The sequence below is a fragment of the Haliotis cracherodii genome, unplaced genomic scaffold, assembly GCF_022045235.1.
Source record: "Haliotis cracherodii isolate W230 unplaced genomic scaffold, xgHalCrac1.p SCAF_22, whole genome shotgun sequence".
Taxonomy (NCBI): Eukaryota; Metazoa; Mollusca; class Gastropoda; order Lepetellida; family Haliotidae; genus Haliotis; species Haliotis cracherodii.
In genome coordinates, this window is record NW_027266278.1 from 8,751,762 (window position 1) to 8,773,026 (window position 21,265).

At 41.5% G+C, this 21,265-nt stretch overlaps 3 protein-coding genes across 3 annotated transcripts; 1 reads left to right on the forward strand and 2 right to left on the reverse strand.

Moving 5' to 3' along the window:
- The first annotated feature begins 2,027 nt into the window (after window positions 1–2,027).
- Window positions 2,028–3,845, forward strand: LOC139471467 (uncharacterized). The gene is made up of 2 exons (XM_071253828.1): window positions 2,028–2,547; window positions 3,790–3,845. The coding sequence occupies exons 1-2, from the start codon at window positions 2,028–2,030 to the stop codon at window positions 3,843–3,845; spliced, it is 576 nt and encodes a 191-aa protein (XP_071109929.1).
- A 6,570-nt stretch (window positions 3,846–10,415) lies between these two features.
- LOC139471383 (neuronal acetylcholine receptor subunit beta-2-like) lies at window positions 10,416–11,654 on the reverse strand. Its single transcript, XM_071253728.1, has one exon. The coding sequence runs from the start codon at window positions 11,652–11,654 to the stop codon at window positions 10,416–10,418; it is 1,239 nt and encodes a 412-aa protein (XP_071109829.1).
- An 8,088-nt stretch (window positions 11,655–19,742) lies between these two features.
- Window positions 19,743–20,909, reverse strand: LOC139471137 (neuronal acetylcholine receptor subunit alpha-6-like). The gene has a single exon (XM_071253395.1). The coding sequence runs from the start codon at window positions 20,907–20,909 to the stop codon at window positions 19,743–19,745; it is 1,167 nt and encodes a 388-aa protein (XP_071109496.1).
- Window positions 20,910–21,265: the final 356 nt, after the last annotated feature.

The following is a 21,265-nucleotide window of genomic DNA, read 5'->3' on the forward strand; positions in this document are numbered from 1 at the left end:
TATTGGATTTATAATACTAGAACACCATATATCAGGACAAGTTGAATTATCAAAACAATATGAACACAATTTAAAAAGAATGTCAATACACTTGTCGTTTTTCAATGCCTCGGCTGGGATGCTGTCAGGACCTGAGGGTTTACCATGTATCGCACGTGCTACTGCACGTTCAACCTCAGCTCAAATGATGGGTGAATCTACGACAGCAGTGTCAAGGTTAATGTCACAGGTCACACTATTCTTGTCTAGGTCTGCTTGAACTTTGGAGAGATATTGTTGATCAAGTCTACCACCGTGAACCATTTTTCACTTAAGTAAAATCCTGATGACCTAATCCGCCGTTGAGCATACACATATTGCTACTGACGAGGAAGTCCATAAACTGGTTACCATGTGAATTAACAGTGACATCGATTACCTGTCTCTCGGGTACAGTATCCGCCCCCTGAATAAAATCTAGCTCATTTCCTGTCCTTGAATTGATATCACCACAGACACAGAGCAGTCCTTCGTTTGGGACATATATAAACCTTTCAGAAACCTTGATCGAAAAAGTGTTCAGCATCGTTAGGTCTCGACGAGCACATGGAGGTAAATAACACACACATAGCACTATACGAAAGTTTATGTTGTATAGAGATGCAAGTTTTGGCCAGATGATATATTCGTTTGTGTCATCAAGGATGTCTATGTTGAACTTATCGTACGTACCGTTGTTTATAAATGCCCCGACGTCCCCTGAACCACGTTTAACACGTTTTTTCAAATACTTTCTATCAGGTCCGGGTTACCCCTAAAACGAGCTATAATAGATGATACCAGCTATAATAGATGAAATGACCTACAATAGCATAGATTATTCGATCTATTGCAAAGGTGAATCGATGAAAACAACGGAGTTTGCCTTTAATGCGTACTTCCGCAAAGCGGTTTTCAGGCATGAGTTCGACTGACAAATGCAAATTCATATTATGCACAGACGAAAGCTCACGCCCCTACATAATAGCGACTGCCGAAATGTAATAAACGTCAAAATACACAAGCAATTCACTTAATACAAAAATATACCCACTTAACGCTGGAATTTACGTTCCAAACTTACACGAAGCACACATGGGTGGCCGACATCTGCAATGGATAACAGCGTATTTGCGGATGTCGGGGGATAGATCATATTTTCTGCAAAACAAATAAATATTAGTCGACAACAACAAATTATATGGTGATGTGTACGGGACAAAATCAAAAGTAGTTCGAAACAGATAATATTCATAGCCTTACGGTGGATTTCAATAATTGCCCCATGGAGCAATGTCATTGCTCGAAATTAAGTACACAGGTTTCACCCCGGGGTATATAAAGGCTCAAAATATAAGATTAAATCATCTCTCTACAACGTTGCAACGTACGGGTAAATAAGGACTGTCCTTGTATAAATCATGTGGAATTCTCACTTGGTCGCACAGACTTGCGTCCACAAAAGATTAGGAAATGCAAAAAATTCAAAGTTGCAGCCATACAAAGCCTAAGGGACAGGCATCTCTTAACGCCAACCCTGAACTTTTTGTGTCAGCCATGTTATGAATATGCCAAAGAACATTTTGTGACTACGTGTGAGAAGCTAAATGCGAAAGGTGTGCCACAGAAAATTGTCGATGGTCAATATGACACAGATAAGTTGACTCTCATTGCCAATGCACTTGGACAATCCCAAAACAAAATTTTGATGGAAGATGCAGAGGCTATTGGTCAAGAGTATAGAGATATGAATAAATTACAATCCTTTGACAGCAAAGACTGGTTAGAACAGAGAAATACGGTCACGGCTGCCTTTTTGAAAGGTGCCACAGGTATAACGGATGCAGCGGGGAAACAAAATATGTACCCACACTGTATTTAGTGAGCATTGCTGGCGTGCCCCAATGATATGCTTGATGGGTGGGAGATGTAACTTCTGCTATTCCTCAGCTCCTGTACATGTCAAACTGGCTAATTCCACACCCTGTTGACAATTTAACATTTCTTTTATGGAACAGATGAAACAACAGATTATGCATGCTTTGAACATTCAGCTGCCAGACGACACCGAATACATGCACGTAACCGACTTGTCCACTGACGTTGACATGTGGAGGAGACACCTTCGACAGAATGGCTACCGGTCCCGTCCCCAGGAGCAAGGAACCCCAGAAGACAAGGATCTGGTACATTTTGCATCTAAATGCAAGAAGAAACAGACGGATTATTGTCAGGATGTTGTCACCTCCCAGTATGTCAGTCGCATCCATCGTCTGGAACCAGTCTTCTTATTTACCACAGACAGTGATACATATTTTGACATAAGCCGCCGGAGAAATGAGGACATAAAAGCAATTATCCTTGCTGACATTGAGGTGATCCGTGACATGGGTGCCGGGGATGTTGCGGATGCCCTGTCCTTAACCTACCACAGGGACATCAAGGACAGTAGGAAAAACCTGCTGTTAACGTTCTTGCGAGATGTTACAGAGGTACTGCAAAACCTGACAGATGTGTTCGATACCGATGGCATGTTTTTACTAATATCTTTACAATTCATTTGTTTACCTTTCACATTTTATTGACAAATAATTGTATTGTGTCATCAACAATTACTTTTATGAAAAATGTTTTTTTCCCCATGTATAGCGCACTTGATCTTTTTTGGCTGTCATCCAGATATACATTTGCTCTTTTCACATGTTGGTGATGTTTGGCTCTGGCGCATTGTCTTTTTTCCGGAATTCAAGGGTTTCCTTTTCTTTGGTTTACATAATACCGTCTTCTGTTGTGAACATTTCTTTGTTGGGTAAATGTTTGTAAAGTAATCAGAAGTTTCTAACGTACATTTCTACGTTGCAGGAATCTCTAGCGGCCCTCTGCAGTGATGGCGTTGCTGTCAGACGTCACAATAAAGAATGATTTTCATTTTAATCAGGTAATATATTTTTAGCTTCACGTATTCGCCTTTCAATGTTGCTTATGTCACAAATATTATACTGTATGGTATTTTTCTGATTAACACTATAATTTTTTAGATTAAATTCGTTTCCTTGCTTGTTATTGTTGATGGAGTTGCTGCTTCTTCGCCGGATTCCATGTCAGACATTTCCATGTTGCTTCATTTGATGAGTATGTTATCTGATATTTTGAGCCTTAATATAACCCGCGGTGAAACTTGTGTATTTTATTTCGACCAATGACATTACTCCATGGGGCAATTATTGAAATCCACGGAAAGGCAATGAATATTATGTTTCTAACTACTTTTTGATTTTGTCCCGTACACATCACCATATAATTGGGTGTTGTCGACTATTATTTATTTGTTTTGCAGAAAATATGATCTATCCCCCGACATCCGCTCATGCGCAGTAACCCATTGCAGATGTCAGCTGCCCATGTGTAAGTTTGGAACGTAAATTCAAGCGTTTTGTGGGTTTATTTTTGTATTTAGTGAATTGCTTCTGTATTTCGACGTTTATTACACCTCGGCAGTCGCTATTATACGGAAGTACGCATTAAAGACACACTCCCTTGTTTTGATCGATTCACATTTGCAATAGATCGAATGATCTATGGCATCCAACTATTATAGCTGGTATCATCTATTATAGCTCGTTTCAGGGGTAACCAGGACCTGTCAATTATTTCCGTACCAGGTGTAACCTTCCAGATTCAAGTCAGAATCTTTTGTTAAAAATGGTTCACATACTCCCAATATATCATAGTCAAGTGATACTAGTGATTGTCTTAACTTGCTATTGGTAGCTTCCTTACATGGCCAGCCACAAGAGTTCCAGAAGCCAAACTGCAAACTGTCCTAATCCTTTTTGCCGCCACCAGCTTCTTTCCGTGAAAACGAAACAGGTCTGATTTCGCCAACTCCATTAACAACGTCTGGATGTTACAACGGGAGATCAGCTCATCCTGGGTCAGTGCTCTGTCGATGTAAACTTTGGAGAAATCTTTGGTCTTACTGAGCGTATTATTATTTTGTAAAAGTCTCTTTCTCTGGTCACTGGATTCTAACTTTGCTATCACGAGGCCTGGTTTGTTGTCTGGACGAGATTTTCTGCTTGCTTCAACCACTTTAACGTCTGGAAGTTTCAGACCGTCACCGGATCATTTGATTAACCTGTGATAGACAGTATTCTTGTTCTCTTGCTCAGGCTTTTTGATAGGCAGATTACGGATCACAACACTTTGATGAATGTTATTGTCATTATTTTCAGTTCTAAATCTTGTTTTGACCTCGCAGATTTTTCTATCCATTTTTTCGACTGCAGTTTCACATTTATCTGAGTTTAACTTGGAAGTAGTTTCCATTCGTAAAAATCTGTTCTTCAAAACGTTTATTTGCAATTCAAATTCCTTTCTCAATTCTTCTGTTTCAGCTTTAAATATGGCGGTAAGCTGGGTCGTCAACCTGCTTTCCATCTGTGTCATTCTGCCATCCATCTAAAAGTTCCACGTTTAGCACAACACGAACTTCGTCTTGCTTTCTTCGCGGTCTTGGACTCATATTCATTCTCAACATCGGTCTCACAACGTACAGGAGTCTGTTGAAACATAACTTCACCGACGTATTCGGGCGAGTCACTCAATCCACATGTCGACATAGCCATTGTTAGGACGCAAAAGAGAATTCAGTTTTGACAGTCAAAATTATCAATAATGAAAGTTTCTGCATCAAAATATACGTGAATTCGGATTAATGGGCATGTGTAATTTGATATTCTAACAATAGTTTATACCTGTTACAGAGGATTGGTGAAATTTCCTTCGATTTAGTTTGTTGGTGATGAAGAGCCCAAGCGAAGCACGCCTTGCCAGATCAAGGGACGTAACTCACCCCCTATTTGCCTAGTGCCTCGTTGATGTTGATGCCGAATCCTGTGCATTTTGAGCCCTGGTCGAAGGACCCGTCTGTGTAAATGTGACACCATGTGTGGCCATTTTTCGTGAATGTATGCTAATGTGATGGATTTAGCGGTATTTTGTTCAGTTTCTTTATTTAGTCTGGTGGAGAGAGATATGTCGATTGTGGGGGTTTGGAGTTTAGGTGTGAAAGTGTTATTTGGGGTTGAGTTAAACTGTAAATTAGTTAGGTTGTGTATATTTAGGTAATTTATTATGCGTTGAAAGATTGGTGTTAGTTGAGGGGTTTTGCGAGCTAGAGCTTGGGAGTCTGGGGCTTATGTTAGTTTTAAGGATTTGTTGGGTTGAGGACCAGTAATTTATTGTTGTTCTCGGCGTAGATCCAGGGGTATTTCAGCTGTTAGTGCCTGTAGCGATATGCGCGGTGTGCCATGCTGAGTGCGTGTGTTTATTTAAAGTGCTTGATATTGAATTGAGTTTAGTTTATCGCTTAATGAGGAGTTGAAGGTGTTGTATATTTGGCATCCATAGTCTATTTTTTATCTAATTAGTGATTTGTTAAGTGATCGTGGGGTCTCCCTGCAGGACCCCAGTTGGAACCTGTCAGGCAGCGTAGTGTGTTTAGGTCTTTAGTGCATCTATTTGTTTGGTGTTTAATGTGAGCACCCCAAGTGAGGTGTTCATCAAAGATTAGTCCAAGGAATTTGGTTTCTTTTTGGAATTGTATCAATCTCTACTTTCACGACCGCTAGCCCTTGCATCCCCTTTACCATCAATCACTCCTTTCACGACAGTTAGCCCTTGCATCCGCTTTACCATCAATCAATCCTTTCACGACAGTAAGCCCTTGGATCCTCTTTACCATCAATCACTCCTTTCGCGACAGTTAGCCCTTGGATCCTCTTTACCATCAATCACTCCTTTCACGACAGTTAGCTCTTGGATCCTCTTTACCATCAATCACTCCTTTCACGACAGTTAGCCCTTGGATCCTCTTTACCATCAATCACTCCTTTCACGACACTTAGTCCTTGGATCCTCTTTACCATCAATCACTCCTTTCACGACAGTTAGCCCTTGGATCCCCTTTACCATCAATCACCCCTTTCACGACAGTTAGCCCTTGGATCCTCTTTATAACTAATCACCCCTTTCACGACAGTTAGCCCTTGGATCCTCTTTACCATCAATCACTCCTTTCACGACAGTTAGCTCTTGGATCCTCTTTACCATCAATCACTCCTTTCACGACAGTTAGCCCTTGGATCCTCTTTACCATCAATCACTCCTTTCACGACCGCTAGCCCTTGCATCCCCTTTACCATCAATGACTCCTTTCACGACAGTTAGCCCTTGCATCCGCTTTACCATCAATCAATCCTTTCACGACAGTAAGCCCTTGGATCCTCTTTACCATCAATCACTCCTTTCGCGACAGTTAGCCCTTGGATCCTCTTTACCATCAATCACTCCTTTCACGACAGTTAGCCCTTGGATCCCCTTTACCATCAATCACCCCTTTCACGACAGTTAGCCCTTGGATCCTCTTTATAACTAATCACCCCTTTCACGACAGTTAGCCCTTGGATCCCCTTTACCATCAATCACTCCTTTCACGACAGTTAGCCCTTGGATCCTCTTTACCATCAATCACTCTTTTCACGACAGTTAGCCCTTGTATCCTCTTTACCATCAATCACTCCTTTCACGACAGTTAGCTCTTGGATCCTCTTTACCATCAATCACCCCTTTCACGACAGTTAGCCCTTGGATCCTCTTTACCATCAATCACTCTTTTCACGACAGTTAGCCCTTGTATCCTCTTTACCATCAATCACTCCTTTCACGACAGTTAGCTCTTGGATCCCCTTTACCATCAATCACCCCTTTCACGACGCTTAGTCCTTGGATCCTCTTTACCATCAATCACCCCTTTCACGACGCTTAGTCCTTGGATCCTCTTTACCATCAATCACTCCTTTCACGACAGTTAGCCCTTGGATCCTCTTAACCATCAATTACTCCTTCCACGACAGTTAGCCCCTGGATTTCCTTTACCATCAATCACTCCTTTACGATTAGGGTTAGGTACCCATTCAGCGCCTCCTAGTATTCTGCGCATACAAACGCCGAGAAAGCAGGATGAAATGGTTAATAATCGAATAGTTTGGCTTCTGGAAAACTGTCCTGGAACATCCACACAAGCCACTTTCATCCTCTACATCTGTTTAGTAATGATTCAAAAGCCGAATAACCCTCATGGCGTCACTAGCCACAAACATGCCTTCCCAGTTCCTACTACGATCCACGTTATTCTTACAGTGTCCCCTCCCACGCTCATCTGTCACAAAACCACCCGACGACTTATTAGATACTATATTATTCATTCGACGCCTGACGTCTTGAGCCGTTTTCAGATCGGTACTATTAGGTACATTTGCACTACCTTTAACGGTGTGGACGTGGCTCAGTCTGTTAGCTGTAGGGCTCAAAATCCGAAAGTGGCGATTCTCACATAAAGTGGGTGCTTGTCAGAGCGATAAGTGACCTACGACTGAGAGCAGTTGTGATGCCTTATTCCGAACGTGACATCAAAGTAAATCCAAAATCACTGGTAAACACGGTGGACATTGTTGCTTTAGTGAGGTGTTACTCTTCTGCATTTAAATATTTGGGTCATGCATTTGGTCATTTGTGCGCTTTTGTGAATCCAACAAGTATTCATATGGTGTAATATTACATCATAGTCATGCTTCGCATATCGTTCATATGTTAACATCTTTGTGACATATATATCAATATGTCCTATGCGTTTTCCTTTTATAGGAATATATACTAGCCATATAAAGAAACTGTGCCAGGAGAAAATATAGATATAAGGGCACACCATCCATATATGAAATATAGGTTTGAACACAGCAATTATTGGAGATATTCAAACGCTCATGCACGTGCCATGCGATATGACGTCATTGATGGGGGCCTATGGACGTGCAATGTGTTACTGCACGTGCATCCTGTGCAGCTGTACACAGCATGTGCAACTCAAAATTCGCTGTCACTTTGGAAAGCATGATCTGTGGTCATTCAAAAATTCAAAACTTCTCAGGCGCAGACACAAGCATATCACAAGCAAATCATGCCAAGATTGACAGCTGCACAGCGTCATGAAGCCATTGGAATGATCCGAGCGGGAATGAGGCAACAACAGGTGGCAACACATTCCGAATGCCATCGTAACACGATATCGGCATTTGTGAGGTGTTATCAGAACACAAATGACGTTGCCGACCACCCACGTTCAGGACGTCCCCGAGTAACGACGCCAAGACAGGACAGATGGATTCGAGTTACACATCTCCGACACAGGTTCCAAACGGCAGTAACGACGTCCCAGACAATTCCTGGACTGCGCCGTATCCATCCCAACACTGTCAGGAATCGTTTACGTCAGTACGGTATTCGACCACGACGCCCTGCCATACGTCCCATCCTGACACACCGTCATCGAGTCAACCGTCTAAGATGGTGTCGAAATCATGTTCGCCAACCTCGAATATGGTGGAGAAATGTTGTCTTTACAGATGAATCGAGGTTCAACATTTCCCACAGTGACGGGCGCCAACGTGTCTACCGGCGTTTGGGAGAACGTTATGCACGCAACTGTATTGTGGAGAGGAACCGTTATGGAGGTGGCTCTGTGATGATTTGGGGTGGGATAACAGCACGGCACCGAACCCCTTTGGTGGTTGTTCAGGGCAATCTCACCGGTGTTGGCTACAGAGATCAGATTCTGAGGCCTGTGGTCATGCCTTTCCTGCAACGTCATGGCCCGGGATTGACATGTCAACAGAACAACGCTCGTCCTCACACGGCTAGGGTCGCAATGGATTTCCTTCACCATAACAATGTCATGTTACTGCCATGGCCTGCAATTTCTCCAGATCTCTCCCCAATAGAGCATGTGTGGGATGAAATGGAGCTCCGTCTGCGTCGTCTTCCACATCCTCCAGATAACGTCCGTGACTTGGCACAGCATTTGAGGAGGATATGGCAGGCCATTCCCCAGGCCTTCCATGCCCATTTGGTGGACTCCATGCGTCGCCGATGCACTGCTGTGATTCACGCACAGGGTGGTCATACCCGTTATTGACTTTGTGACTTTGTCGTTTGACCCCTACTCCATTTTGATCTTCTGACGTCACCGTAACAGATGTTGTTCAGGTCCCGTTGACATTTTCTTATGGTCCGATCATTCAGCTGCTACAGCGTCTGCATCATTTTGTTCTTGCTGTGTTGTATTTCAATCCAGAATATATTTTTTCCGTGCACAGTTTCTTTATGTGGCTAGTATATATATATATGCAATCAGTTTACCACGTTCAGGGAACTATGTGATTGGTACGGGTGGCCCAGTCGTCTATGGAGCCGCGATTGGCTGTGTAGTGTTGCGTCCCTTGGGCCCGCCAGAAACCTATGATTGTGGGTTCGAATCCCGGTTCGCCCCGATTATGTTTCTAGGTTTGTCAGCACCATACCCGTGCTCGTGAGTTTCACCGAAGTGGTAAACGTCTGAGACCTGCATCACTTCGGGCTTTACTCCCACGTTTAACTGACACGCCGTGATATAACTGGGACACTGTTTAAAAGCGGCGTTAAATCCAAACTCACTCACTCACTCAGGGAACTATGTTCCATAATGATAACAAAAGAAGGAACCTGTGACCAAAAATACGTGTCTGGTTGTCCAATGTCTTGTTACACTGACTAGATAAAGAAGTTATCGCTAGCACTAAGGATACTATAGTCACCTTACAAGAATTCAGCATAACGACTGGCCATGAAATCCTTGTATTGCAATCTGGCTTTTCTCTAAAGTTCACATTCGCATTAACAGAAGAATTTTCCATCTTGAATGTTTCACGTCGCCGCTGCCCCTCGGGTGAAAACATTATCCCATGACACGGAATACAATAGCAGGTACATTTATTCTACTTCTAGTTACATACAAATCAACTGACAACACCATGCAGAGACACAATGGGCTGGACGTCAAGAACATTTCACTCGAAACGAATAAAACATGTATACATACTAATACATAATACAGAATTTAAGTTCTCCAGTGACACTAACAAGCGTCGCACAAAAGCCGGACGTAATATCGCGTGGAATGCAAAGGGAGATAACTCAGTAGTCGTGTAACGTATAGACCACTATGAAATGTCAGAAAAAAACACTTTATATGTATACAAGGAACTGAATTACAAGCCCCTGGATCATCAGACATGCAATTACAGACACATTCACATTGTTTTTCCAACGTTACATGATCACAAGTATCAGTTGTGTCCTGTTGTAAATTTATCGTCTAGATTAACGTTTGATTACTTGGTAAAAGTACAAATCTACTCTGAATATGGCAATGATACGACCTGCATTCTTCATATTTCACTGTCAAATATTTGCCATAAGATGGTGTTCAAAAAAAGGATGCTTACATCAATATTTGCACACTACTGTCTCACGATCATGATGAAACACGAAAACGTAACAAGGACTGTTAGAGAAAATATAAAACCCAAACTTATTCTGTTTAGACGTTTTGCAAGTTCTTTGTTGCCTTTCCTTGGTAGTTTTTCTTGAAATAGTTTCTCGGGTACGTTACAAAACGTGTTTAAATCGTTTACCTTCTCGTGTTCTAAAAGAAAAGAGTCAGCACCCGATAATTCTTTTTCAGTGCCTCCATGGTAAACATTTAGCACTAAAACTGTCAACAAAGTTGTCACAACCTTGACAAACATCATTGTGAGGAGGTAGATGCTGAAGATGCTTACAGTATCTGACACTTGCGGCAGACTTCCTCCTATGACAGACAAGAACACTGCATAGGACAACACTATGGAAATACACAACGACACCTTCTCTCCAGATTCAGGCGGAAGCAGAAACACACCAAGGTTAAGGACGGAAAGAAGCATGACGGGAAGGATGTTGGTGATAATGTAATACAGGTACTTCCGTTTGAAGACGAACGTAAAAACAATCTCCGTCTGGATCACATCACCAGTAAAAGTATGAACAATGGAGTCCTTTGACTTGTCAATTATTTCCCATTCTCCATTTGGTGTATACATTGATCTTTCAATTTCAACCCGACCTGCTGTAATATTTATGTCAGTAAGAACAGTAGCCCACTGAATAAGGCTGATACTGCATGTTTGGTTGTCAAACGGAAAGTGTCGCATATTTAAAGAGCATTTTGTACGTTTCTTCATCTCTTTATACCAAGTCACTCTTCCATCGTTGTTCATCCTTGCTATTTCCCCAACAGGTAGTATTAAAGACAGGCTATCGATTCCATTTGTCAAACTTAAGTCCGGAATCCACAGTTTATCCACAGGTATATTAACATATTGTATACCACCATACTCACTTGGGTTCCAAGTCAACAGCTCATCTGTCCATTCAAGTGTTAAGAATCCAGAAGAAGCAACTGTCTGCATGTTTTCATCCAAGGCTTCCACGGACGTCATGCTGTAGGAAACCATTACATCCACGGTATCATTAGGATTCTTTCTGGGTCTGATATACGGCTTGTAGCGCTCGAGTAGGTCATTGTACAAGGTGTACAGAGGACCCGGATCATATAGTCCATATGCACTACACATGCATATACAGAATGTTAAAACAGTAGACAGGCCCAACATTACGAAGCAAGGATGTTTTATGAAGGTAAGTGTCTGCCAAAACATATATATATATATTTCTAAGCTCCTATCTTTATGGATCCAGGACGAATAGTGGAAGCGGCCACACAGTACAACCACAATGCGAAACATGGAAAACACATCATTAAAAATAACGTCTGGATAAAATCAGTTGTTAATCGGTTAGCTGTTTCACTACACACCTGGGTTCCAATACCCTGAATGGTTTATCATCAGGTGTGTGTGTGTTTATTGATGGCATTATTTTATGTGTCTACTCATCACAAACTGCACTATAGCTCACATGGTAACATATATAGTGTATGCTTCATTTAACTAAATAATGTTAAAAACACAGCAACTTAAGATTTTGTAAGCATCACTGTGGTAAATTTTAAGAAATTTCACACGACCTTGAATTATTTTTCCCGCTACTTGTTGGAAAGGTTTAGCCTCATTAATCAAACAGAGATAATATACACTCATGGACAGGCGAGGTGAGCTAAAAGCTGATACGAATTTGAATGTAGTCAGACAAAAAATTAATTGCCCGAGAATACACAAAGGTTGGATTCATCGTTTCATTGGATATAGGTTTTCCATGCTTTGGTGAATCAAAATGAGACTAAGCCAACAATGTCCGTTGTCCTGTTCCCGAGTATCGGAAATAGATGCATTCAGTTTTATGTCAATTAAACGAATGTCCTGGTGATTGCTGTAAGCAAACAAGAGACGGGAAGGTATCGTCATTGATTCACTGTCACTGTCGCAAACATTTCCATATATTATTGATGTGACAGGACATAGAACATTCTCTGAGGGTAGTTTAAACAAAGAGACGAATAAATATAGATTGGGATTTTAACTCTCAATTCAGTGCAACTGTTCAGAGCTGGATGGCAAAATTTGAACACACAGCTCAAGAGGAAGAATGTATAGTAACAGAGTAAATTAGATTGTGCCAAATTTATGTCAACGATATGGTCTTGTATTTCGGTGAGAGCTGATAAACCCATGGAATGATGCACACTTTAGTCATCATTAGTTTTTGTTCACTCAGCAGTCAGTTTAACCGTGAATTGAATCCTGGGACCATCCTTCCGACTTCGATTCTACTAACTGGTCTTAGGGGAATGTATATTGTGCGTGTCAAAATTGTTGTTATCTCGCAAGGTGATGATAGATTCGCCCCAATTGTGTTTCTAGGTTTGTCAGCACCATACCCTTGCTCGTGGGTTTCTCCAAAGTGGTAAACGTCTGAGACCTGCATCACTTCGGGGTTTCCTCCCACATCGAGCTGACACGCCTTGATTGTGCTGGAATACTGTTCAAAGCGGCGTTAAAGCTAACTCACTCACTCACTCACTCACTCACTGGTTAACACCCAACATATCCCAGTAGTTATTTATTCTCTCTCCCTTCTCTCCATTTGTAGTGGAAGATTTGTATCTTCCACTTGACAGGGTGCAATGTATTAACAGAAAGCTGTGTAGCCAAACAGACAAACAGTCAATATGATTTCAGCAGTTTTAAAAAGTGCTTTGTTTTATTCGCTGGTACTACTAACGGTTGTGAAGGGCGTGGCAGAGACTTATAAGAGGCTATGGCCGTATGGATCTTAAACCAAATAGCACATACAAATGGAAGCCATTTCACGGCCAGTTGTTCAATGCAGCAGAAAACAATGTCAAACCTTCAATAACGACATTAACTGCCCACAAACTCTGTCAACATTCCATCCCATGATGTTATTAAAACGGCAACCCGGTAATACATGTAATCAACCATAGGAGTTCATATCCATAGGATTAACTAACGTTTTTCCCGTGAGTAAACAAATTTCTGAAAAACACTGGTTAGTCATTTAACTATCAGGAGATCTGTTTTAGTACCATACCATAACTGAAGTATTTTATTCACAATATGCACACATTGATATGCAGGAATGGCCAACACCGAGCGCGTAGAGTATGTTGCGTCCAAACAAACAGGAAGACAGATCGTTCTTAATCTCTTAAGATACAGATTAAATTACACAGGCAAACATGTGTCCAGTCGAGATGTGTAGATACAGGATGTACTGGAAAATGTACAGCAATTGGCGAGCTAGATCCCTGAACCCACACAACCATCCAACAGAAGACCAGACCACAGCCGGATTCCGTCCAGGCCATATACCCGGAATAAATAGCTAAGCAGAGTCCTACCATATTATCAAAAGACTCGATCGTCGCCGCCTTTGGAATTCCTAGATGCTCCAGTTAAACTTTTAGTTATATTTGGTTAAACTGTTGAACTGAAATATTTCGTATATCTCCTGCAGCAGTCCTGAAGTCTCATCAGTGTTAAGGAATAGTGCTTGCTGTATTTGGTCATCGTATATAATAAATATATTCGACTTTCTCTTATTCTTCTTCATTTTATCAGACACGGGCTGTTCTAACATTTTTCTGAAGGGAAAAATCACTGGTGCATAACTTTGTTTTGATAGTACTCTGGGCGAAACAAACTTTAGACGACGAAAGTGGGCTAATGGGCTAATGGGTTACCTTTACTCAGTAATCAGCCGACTAGTGCGAAAACACGCCCAAACCAATATAGTAAAGGACCTGTCACGTACAGGTCGGCCTCCTGTGACGTCAGGACGGGAAAACAGGATATAACTGCGATCAGAAATCATTTTGCGACGAGCACCTACCTGAGGCGTTAATGGTTACCCCATAGACGTCAGTCTTACCAAACGTTGCGGAATCGTTTAAGAGCTGCTGGAATGAGGGCCCAAAGAGTCGTCAAACGCCCCTTACTGGTACAACGTCATCGGAGACTGCGATTACAAGGGTGTTTGGCACACCAAGGGTGGAACCTAAGAACATGGAGACGATCCATTGGTCAGATGAAAACATGGTTCAGCTGCATGTGAATGATGGCCGACCGAGAGTATGGAGGCACCAAGGTACAGCATTCACCCCAAGAACTTTAAACCAACTGTTCTGTTTGGTGGTGGCTCCTTGGTACTATGGGAGTGTACATGACACAATTGCAAGCTATTGACTATACGGGGCAATCTCAATGGTGAACGTTTCATGCGGGAAGTTCTGGACCAGTTGTTGTTCCCCATTTTGACAACCACGCACCAGCATCAAGACCTCTGTCATGGACGACAACGCTGACCCCACCGTTCAAGAGTTGTGACTGCATATTTGGCATACAACGCCATTGCAACTCAACCTTGGCCTGCAATGAGTCCAGATCTTAACCCCATAGAGCATATTTGGGACATTCTTGACCATAGAGTTCATGCAATGGACCATTTTCCACACAATCTGGATCAATTGGCATCAGCTTGCATCACGAATGGGCGCTATTTCCCCTTGAGATTTACCAACGCCTGACTGGAGGGATGAGTCGAGGCTGCCATTCGAATGACATTAATAGACGTTAATAAACATTTTTATTCATTATGTGCAATAACTTATCATGGCACACGATTAGCAGTTCTATAGCGAAAGAGGGTGTTAGGTTGTGATAAAAACAGTACCGTGTTTGGGCAACCATATCTCGATCAAAATTTCATTCTGGCTCAAAATTATTTTTGTTTTGTGTTCTCAGATGGTTGCTCTTTACAACCATTATTCTTTCTCCAACTTTACTCTGTCCATTGTATCATGTTCGTGATTCTTAGTTACTGTACAGAACATTTCTGGGGGGTGCTTATCTTTTTTATGTGATTCTTTACAGATTGTCAAAATTGGCTCGATACTAGAACCTTCACCACAATCTTGACTCATTTAATTATAACTTTATATATCCTGACAATTGATATTGATTCTCACTGGATACCATGACTGCGTTAAGATGTGTAAATAAAACAGAAAATGTGTGTACACATCCCTATTTGACCACACATAAAAGTACCAGTGTCAGGCATTACCTGGTGTTTGTTGATCAGATGCGGCCTAATTGTAAATATAAAACGTATATGATTCGCCCAGTGAAAGTGACAACCCATTAGCCCAGACCTTTACCATCCAGAGGCACCAATCCCTTGTTTTAATGATGCCAATCGAGTATGAATTCCGATTCTTATACATAGAGAAATAGATTAGTAAGAAGGGGGCATGAGGATGCTTACTTCTTGCCTAAACAGAACTATCAAGATCCGGGGTAGAATAGGTCTTCAGCAACCCATGCTTGCCGTAAAAGGAGCTATGCTTGTCGTAAGAGGCGGCTAATGGGATCGGGTGGTCAGGCTCGCTGACTTAATTGATGCGTGTCATCGTAGCTCAATCACGTGGAACGATGCTCATGATGTCAATCACTAGATTTTCAGGTCCAGGCTCGATTAATTACAGACCGCCGTCATATGGCTGGAATATTGCTTAGATCGGCGTTAAACACAAAACAAACAAACAAATCTTGCCTTGATGTCGTTTCCTCAGTACAAACTAGATCGGCATATGTATGGTATCGTCAGAATCGTACATTGGACTGGGCAGTGATTTCCTGTGACTGTGGTAAGCGTTTTGTGTATTCCATTGACCATGTTCTCTTTTGACCATCTGCATCTCCTTGGCACTGACTGGATAAGCGTACGAATTCTGTCCTGCGAAATTCTGCGCCATTCTGCTTGTAACGTGTTGGCGAGTTGTGGGAGTGTCTGCGGCGTGTTCTGACGTTGACATATACGTCGATCGAATTCATCCCAGAGGTGTTCGATGGGGTTGAGATCTGGAGATCATGACGGCCAGGGCAAGCCGTTGATGTTGGCGTTATAAAGGTAGTCTACCGTGACACGAGCTGTGTGTGGTTGAGCGCTGTCCTGTTGAAACAGCTCCCTCTGGCGGTCAATGATTCCAAGAAGAGGAGGTTGAAGAAGTTCATTCATGTAGCGACTTGCTGTCAAATTTCCCTGAACCACAACCAAGACAGATCTCGTTGTGTAGAATATGGGCCCCCACACCATGACACTACCACCAACGAATTTGTCGAATTCATGTACATAATGTGGGGCGAAACGCTCATTTCAACGACGATAAACACATTGTCTTCAACCTCGCCGGTGATTCATCGCTAAACCAGTTTCTCAAATTCCAAGGCTGTAAGGTATGGCGCTTCTGTAGATGGATCTGTTGCAAAACATGGACGATAACTGGTCTCCTTGGTCGGATTCCAGTCTCGCGAAGATGGCTCTGGTCCGATATCCTCCTCAAACCACGGATGCGCCCAGCAGTCTCTGTAGCTGTAGCATTGTGTTGACGTATGTGGAACAGTCGAATGTAGCGATCCTGTGCAGGGGTGGTAACTCTTGGTCGGCCGGTTCTCGGACGGTCTGCAGTGGAATTAAAGTGTGTGTATCGGTCCCAAAGGCGGCAAATGGTGCTGTGGTGGACTTTTATTCCCCTCTTTGGATACGCCATATGGACATGTTCCGATCGGCTGCGCTGTTTCTCAGCATTTTCGAACTTGAGGTGAGGTGAAATGGGGTTTAACGTCGCGTCCAAGATTATTGCTCTTATATAGCGGCGTGTATGTACGTGTGTGTGTTTGTGTGGCTGCTTGTTCCAGTCCGGACTGATGCCGATTTATAGTGCTAGCTCACTGAGATACCATGACGCAGTTTAACATGAATACCCCACTCAGACACAGTATACTGACTCCGAGCCGACCAGTCCTTGTTTTAGCCCCTTAATGCACAGCGCCAGACAGGGTTACAACAAGAACCACCTTTTAACGTCTTTTAGTATGACGCGGTCGGGGATCGAACCCCGGACCTTCAGCTCTCCGGGCGGTCACTCTACCACTAGACCACGGAGGCGGTCTTTCGAACTTGAAAAATGTTGACAATTTCATGACGACTTTTTTGCTTATGCTTGCCTTTTATAGCCACTACCACGAGTTACGAATGCTATAACTTGCATGTGTATTTTGCTGTACTTTTCCTCCATGATAATTTTTGGCGTAAATGTGCAGGTCTTTTGAAGCACTTTGCATTGACCAAATCTCTTAAAAATCTTTTGAAACATTGAAAGGGTCACATTGGCTATTAAACTTTGTCAATATAACCTCCTTGGTGTCGTGCATGTGCATGTGGTAGCACTCTAAAAGAGGTCTCTGACGTCAGTTTGGACACATTTAAACGGTTGTACTTCCCTAACAATCCCTTATATGTGTGTCGGAATTGGTATCAAAAGTCTTAGAATTTGGAGACTAGCCATCATGCCTGAAATGTGCTTGATATTTAATAAAAGTGTTTTTTTCACCTTTCCAGCAAAAGAACATGTGCACTCTTGGCACAACTATTATACATGTACCTACTCCTCTGTGAAAAAGCTTTCCTCTTGAGAAATGTGAGTCGTCATGACCGTGACGTATCATCGGTCCATTAAACTTGGATAGTCACTGGAGAAATCTTTTGTTGTTTGGATGTTTATGTTTCAATATTGACATGTCATACATTTTCTTAGGTTTATACAAGTCGGAGAAGATATGGTCCATGTCCCTTAACTCGCCGCCTCAGTTATCTGCTGTGGATTAAATTGATAATAACAGCAAATGGACAAATGTTTGAACAAGTTTGAGGGAATAACATACACACAACTAACCATTTGTAATTTCGTTTATTCATACAACACCTCTACACAAGCACCACATGCCGAAGTAAATATCATCTAGATGAACACAAATCACAATACTCAATGGTTAAAGGCCAGTTGGAGCTGTTATATGCAGGGCAATATATATTACAAACCGTTGCCTCTCACATTTGGAGGCAGATAGTAATAGTATGCAGATCTGCCCCAATATGGATTCCCTCAACCTACCATATTTTAATGTCTAATAATATATGTTACAAGTAAATGCTGAGATATTTCAATAATGTTAAAGCTTGACATTCTGTATTTATTATCTCATTGATGCGCCATACGAAGACTGTGATAGATATACAAGTGTACTGTAATGTACATGTACAACAATACATCACAAACCACCATGTCAATAATAACCAGGTTGTATATAACAGATAATAACACATAAGAGATGGTTATTCCACAATATACAATAAAAACATACACAAGGCAAACACTGAAAATGTATGTTTAAGAAAACATAAAGTGAAATTGTGCGGCATCAATCATTCAGGCAAGCAAGCAAGCTAGCAATATACACCACATATGCATTTTCATACCAGGGTTTGGAGAGAACAATTATTTGGGTGTTTGTTCATTCACCACTGAGTCGAAAAATGAAACAACATCTTCCATGAAAAGTTCTGTTTTGTCCAGTTGAATGACTAAAATAACCGGATGGATAAGTATGAATTGGCTGCATAGTACATGTGTTCTTTTAAAATATACTTTATGCCAAATGATTAACACCAATGTGTTGAATGAGAGATACGTATCATGCTCATGTTGAAGAAACAAAACTGAGCTCAGGACTGAGCTTTCTGGTCAAAGCAAACTAATTGTTTTCAGAAAAAAACTTCATTCTCAACAGAAGATGAAGCAACACGGATACAATCGTTCGTGAGAGTTTAACACAAACTCTCAGTATGATATCTCAAATTGAAAAATAACGTGTTAAAATGTCGAAAGAAATGTGATCAAGTTGTTCATATATGTTTTTCTTAATTTTGAAAATGCAATGCACATACATTCTAACTCTTTTGAATTTCACTTATTTCAGGGGATTTTATGCAATGACAAATGAAAAACAAGCAGATTCAAAATTCTTGAGGCCCAATTCTGACAGAAGTAACACCTTTATTTTTGATACAAAAAGAGAGGAAAACCGAAATAATGTCCTTGAACGACAGATAAATATACTTAAATAGTCTTCAGTCATTATTTATCTGAATACAATTTGGGATGAATGTGAACAGACCATACCAGTCAGTTCTTGGTGTTCGAAATAAACTGTCAAATATTGGTTAGCTGTACCTTACACACTCAACCCACATAGTACTGTTTGAAAACCGAAAAAGCTTGGATGATAAATAGAATCTCACCTTGGTGTCTTTTGATATCAAATATTTCAACACTCGTAAACCGACTCGTATACCAACTCGTGTTGATATATTTGATATCAAAGGGTGATATTCTCTGTATATCCGACAGTTATGTGACACTCTTACTACTGTTTAGAGAGTAGGACAAAACACAGAATGGTAAGGATAACTGTCAAAGAGAATATAACAGCGAAACCGATTTTGTTTAAAAGTTTTGCCAGCTGTTTGTTTCCTTTCTTTAATATCTTCCTTTCGGGACTTTCCGAAAGTGCACGATTGTGTTGGTTATTTGGATCTGGTTGAGAGCATTCTTCTTTAGTGTCTCCATGGTAAATATTCAACACTAAAACTGTCAACAAAGTTGTAGCTACTTTGACAAACAGCATTGCGAGAAGGTAGATGCTGAAGATGCTTACAGTATCTGACACTTGCGGTAAACTTCCTCCAATGACAGACAAGAACACTGCGTAAGACAGCACTATCGAAACACACAAGGATATCTTTTCTCCAGACTCAGGCGGAAGTAGAAACACACTAAGGTTAAGGACGGAAAGAAGCATGACGGGAAGGATGTTGGTGATAATGTAATATAGGTACTTCCGTTTGAAGACGAACGTGAAAACAATCTCCGTCTGGATATAAAGACTGGTGTATATGTGAACAATTGTTTCCATTGATCTATCAATTATTTCCCACTCTCCGTTTCGTTGAAACATTGACGATTGAATGCAGATCCCGCTGGCTGTCATATTAACTTGCGTAATGACCGTTATCCATTGAAAAAGGGTAATATTGCATGTCTGGGTGTCAAATGGAAACGTGGACATGTCTAGAGGACATTTTGTTCGTCTCTTCATTACATGGAACCACGTGATCTGTCCATCGTTGTTCACCCTTGCTATGTCTCCGCTAGGAAGAATCAACGAAATGTCTTCTAATGCATTTGTCAAACTCACGTCCGGAATCCAAAGTTTATCCACAGGTATATTAATATATTGTATACCACCATAATCACTTGAGTTCCAAGTCAACAGCTCATCTGCCCATTCAAATCGGATGAGTCCTGATGATGTTATTGTCTGTGTGGTTTCCTCCAAGCCTTCCACAGACGTCATGCCATAGGAAACCACTACGTGCACGGTATCATTAGGATTCTTCCTGGGTCTGATATACGGCTTATAGTGCTCCAGTAGGTCATTATACAAGGTGTACAGAGGGCCCGGATCAGCACCAGACTGACGACCATATGTAGCACACAGAAACACACAATGTGTAAGAATAACTAGGTACATCTAAAACATCTATCATAGGATCTATGGGTTAATCAATGACTCAGCGTGTCATCCACCAGCAAGGTTAGTTGGAAAAAAAAGTGATCTCAGAGATTTTGATCAGTGTCACATAAAACCTTTTCCCCAAGGCAGTAGAATAAAGTTACAAATGTGGAATCCAGGTATGACCACAAGGTATATACCTGTCACAAACGTCTGGATGGATAGCACTGTAATGCTTGGGATCACAACGAAGTGGTGCGAGCAGCATGGCAGTACAGACGCTGGCAGGGAATATTTGCAGAATCGTAACAACCACTCTTTATCTATGTGGAAGTAATTTAGCCTGGGGCTTAATTTTGACATACATCATTGAA

What these genes read in the sequence shown, in the direction of transcription:
- LOC139471467 (XM_071253828.1), top strand. Translation starts at nt 2,028, where the DNA reads ATGGAACAGATGAAACAACAGATTATGCATGCTTTGAACATTCAGCTG. An exon ending in AGATGTGTTCGATACCGATG is followed by an intron (nt 2,548 to 3,789) that starts GCATGTTTTTAC and finishes TGCTATTGGTAG; the next exon opens with CTTCCTTACATGGCCAGCCA.
- LOC139471383 (XM_071253728.1), bottom strand. Translation starts at nt 11,654, where the DNA reads ATGTTTTGGCAGACACTTACCTTCATAAAACATCCTTGCTTCGTAATG.
- LOC139471137 (XM_071253395.1), bottom strand. Translation starts at nt 20,909, where the DNA reads ATGTACCTAGTTATTCTTACACATTGTGTGTTTCTGTGTGCTACATAT.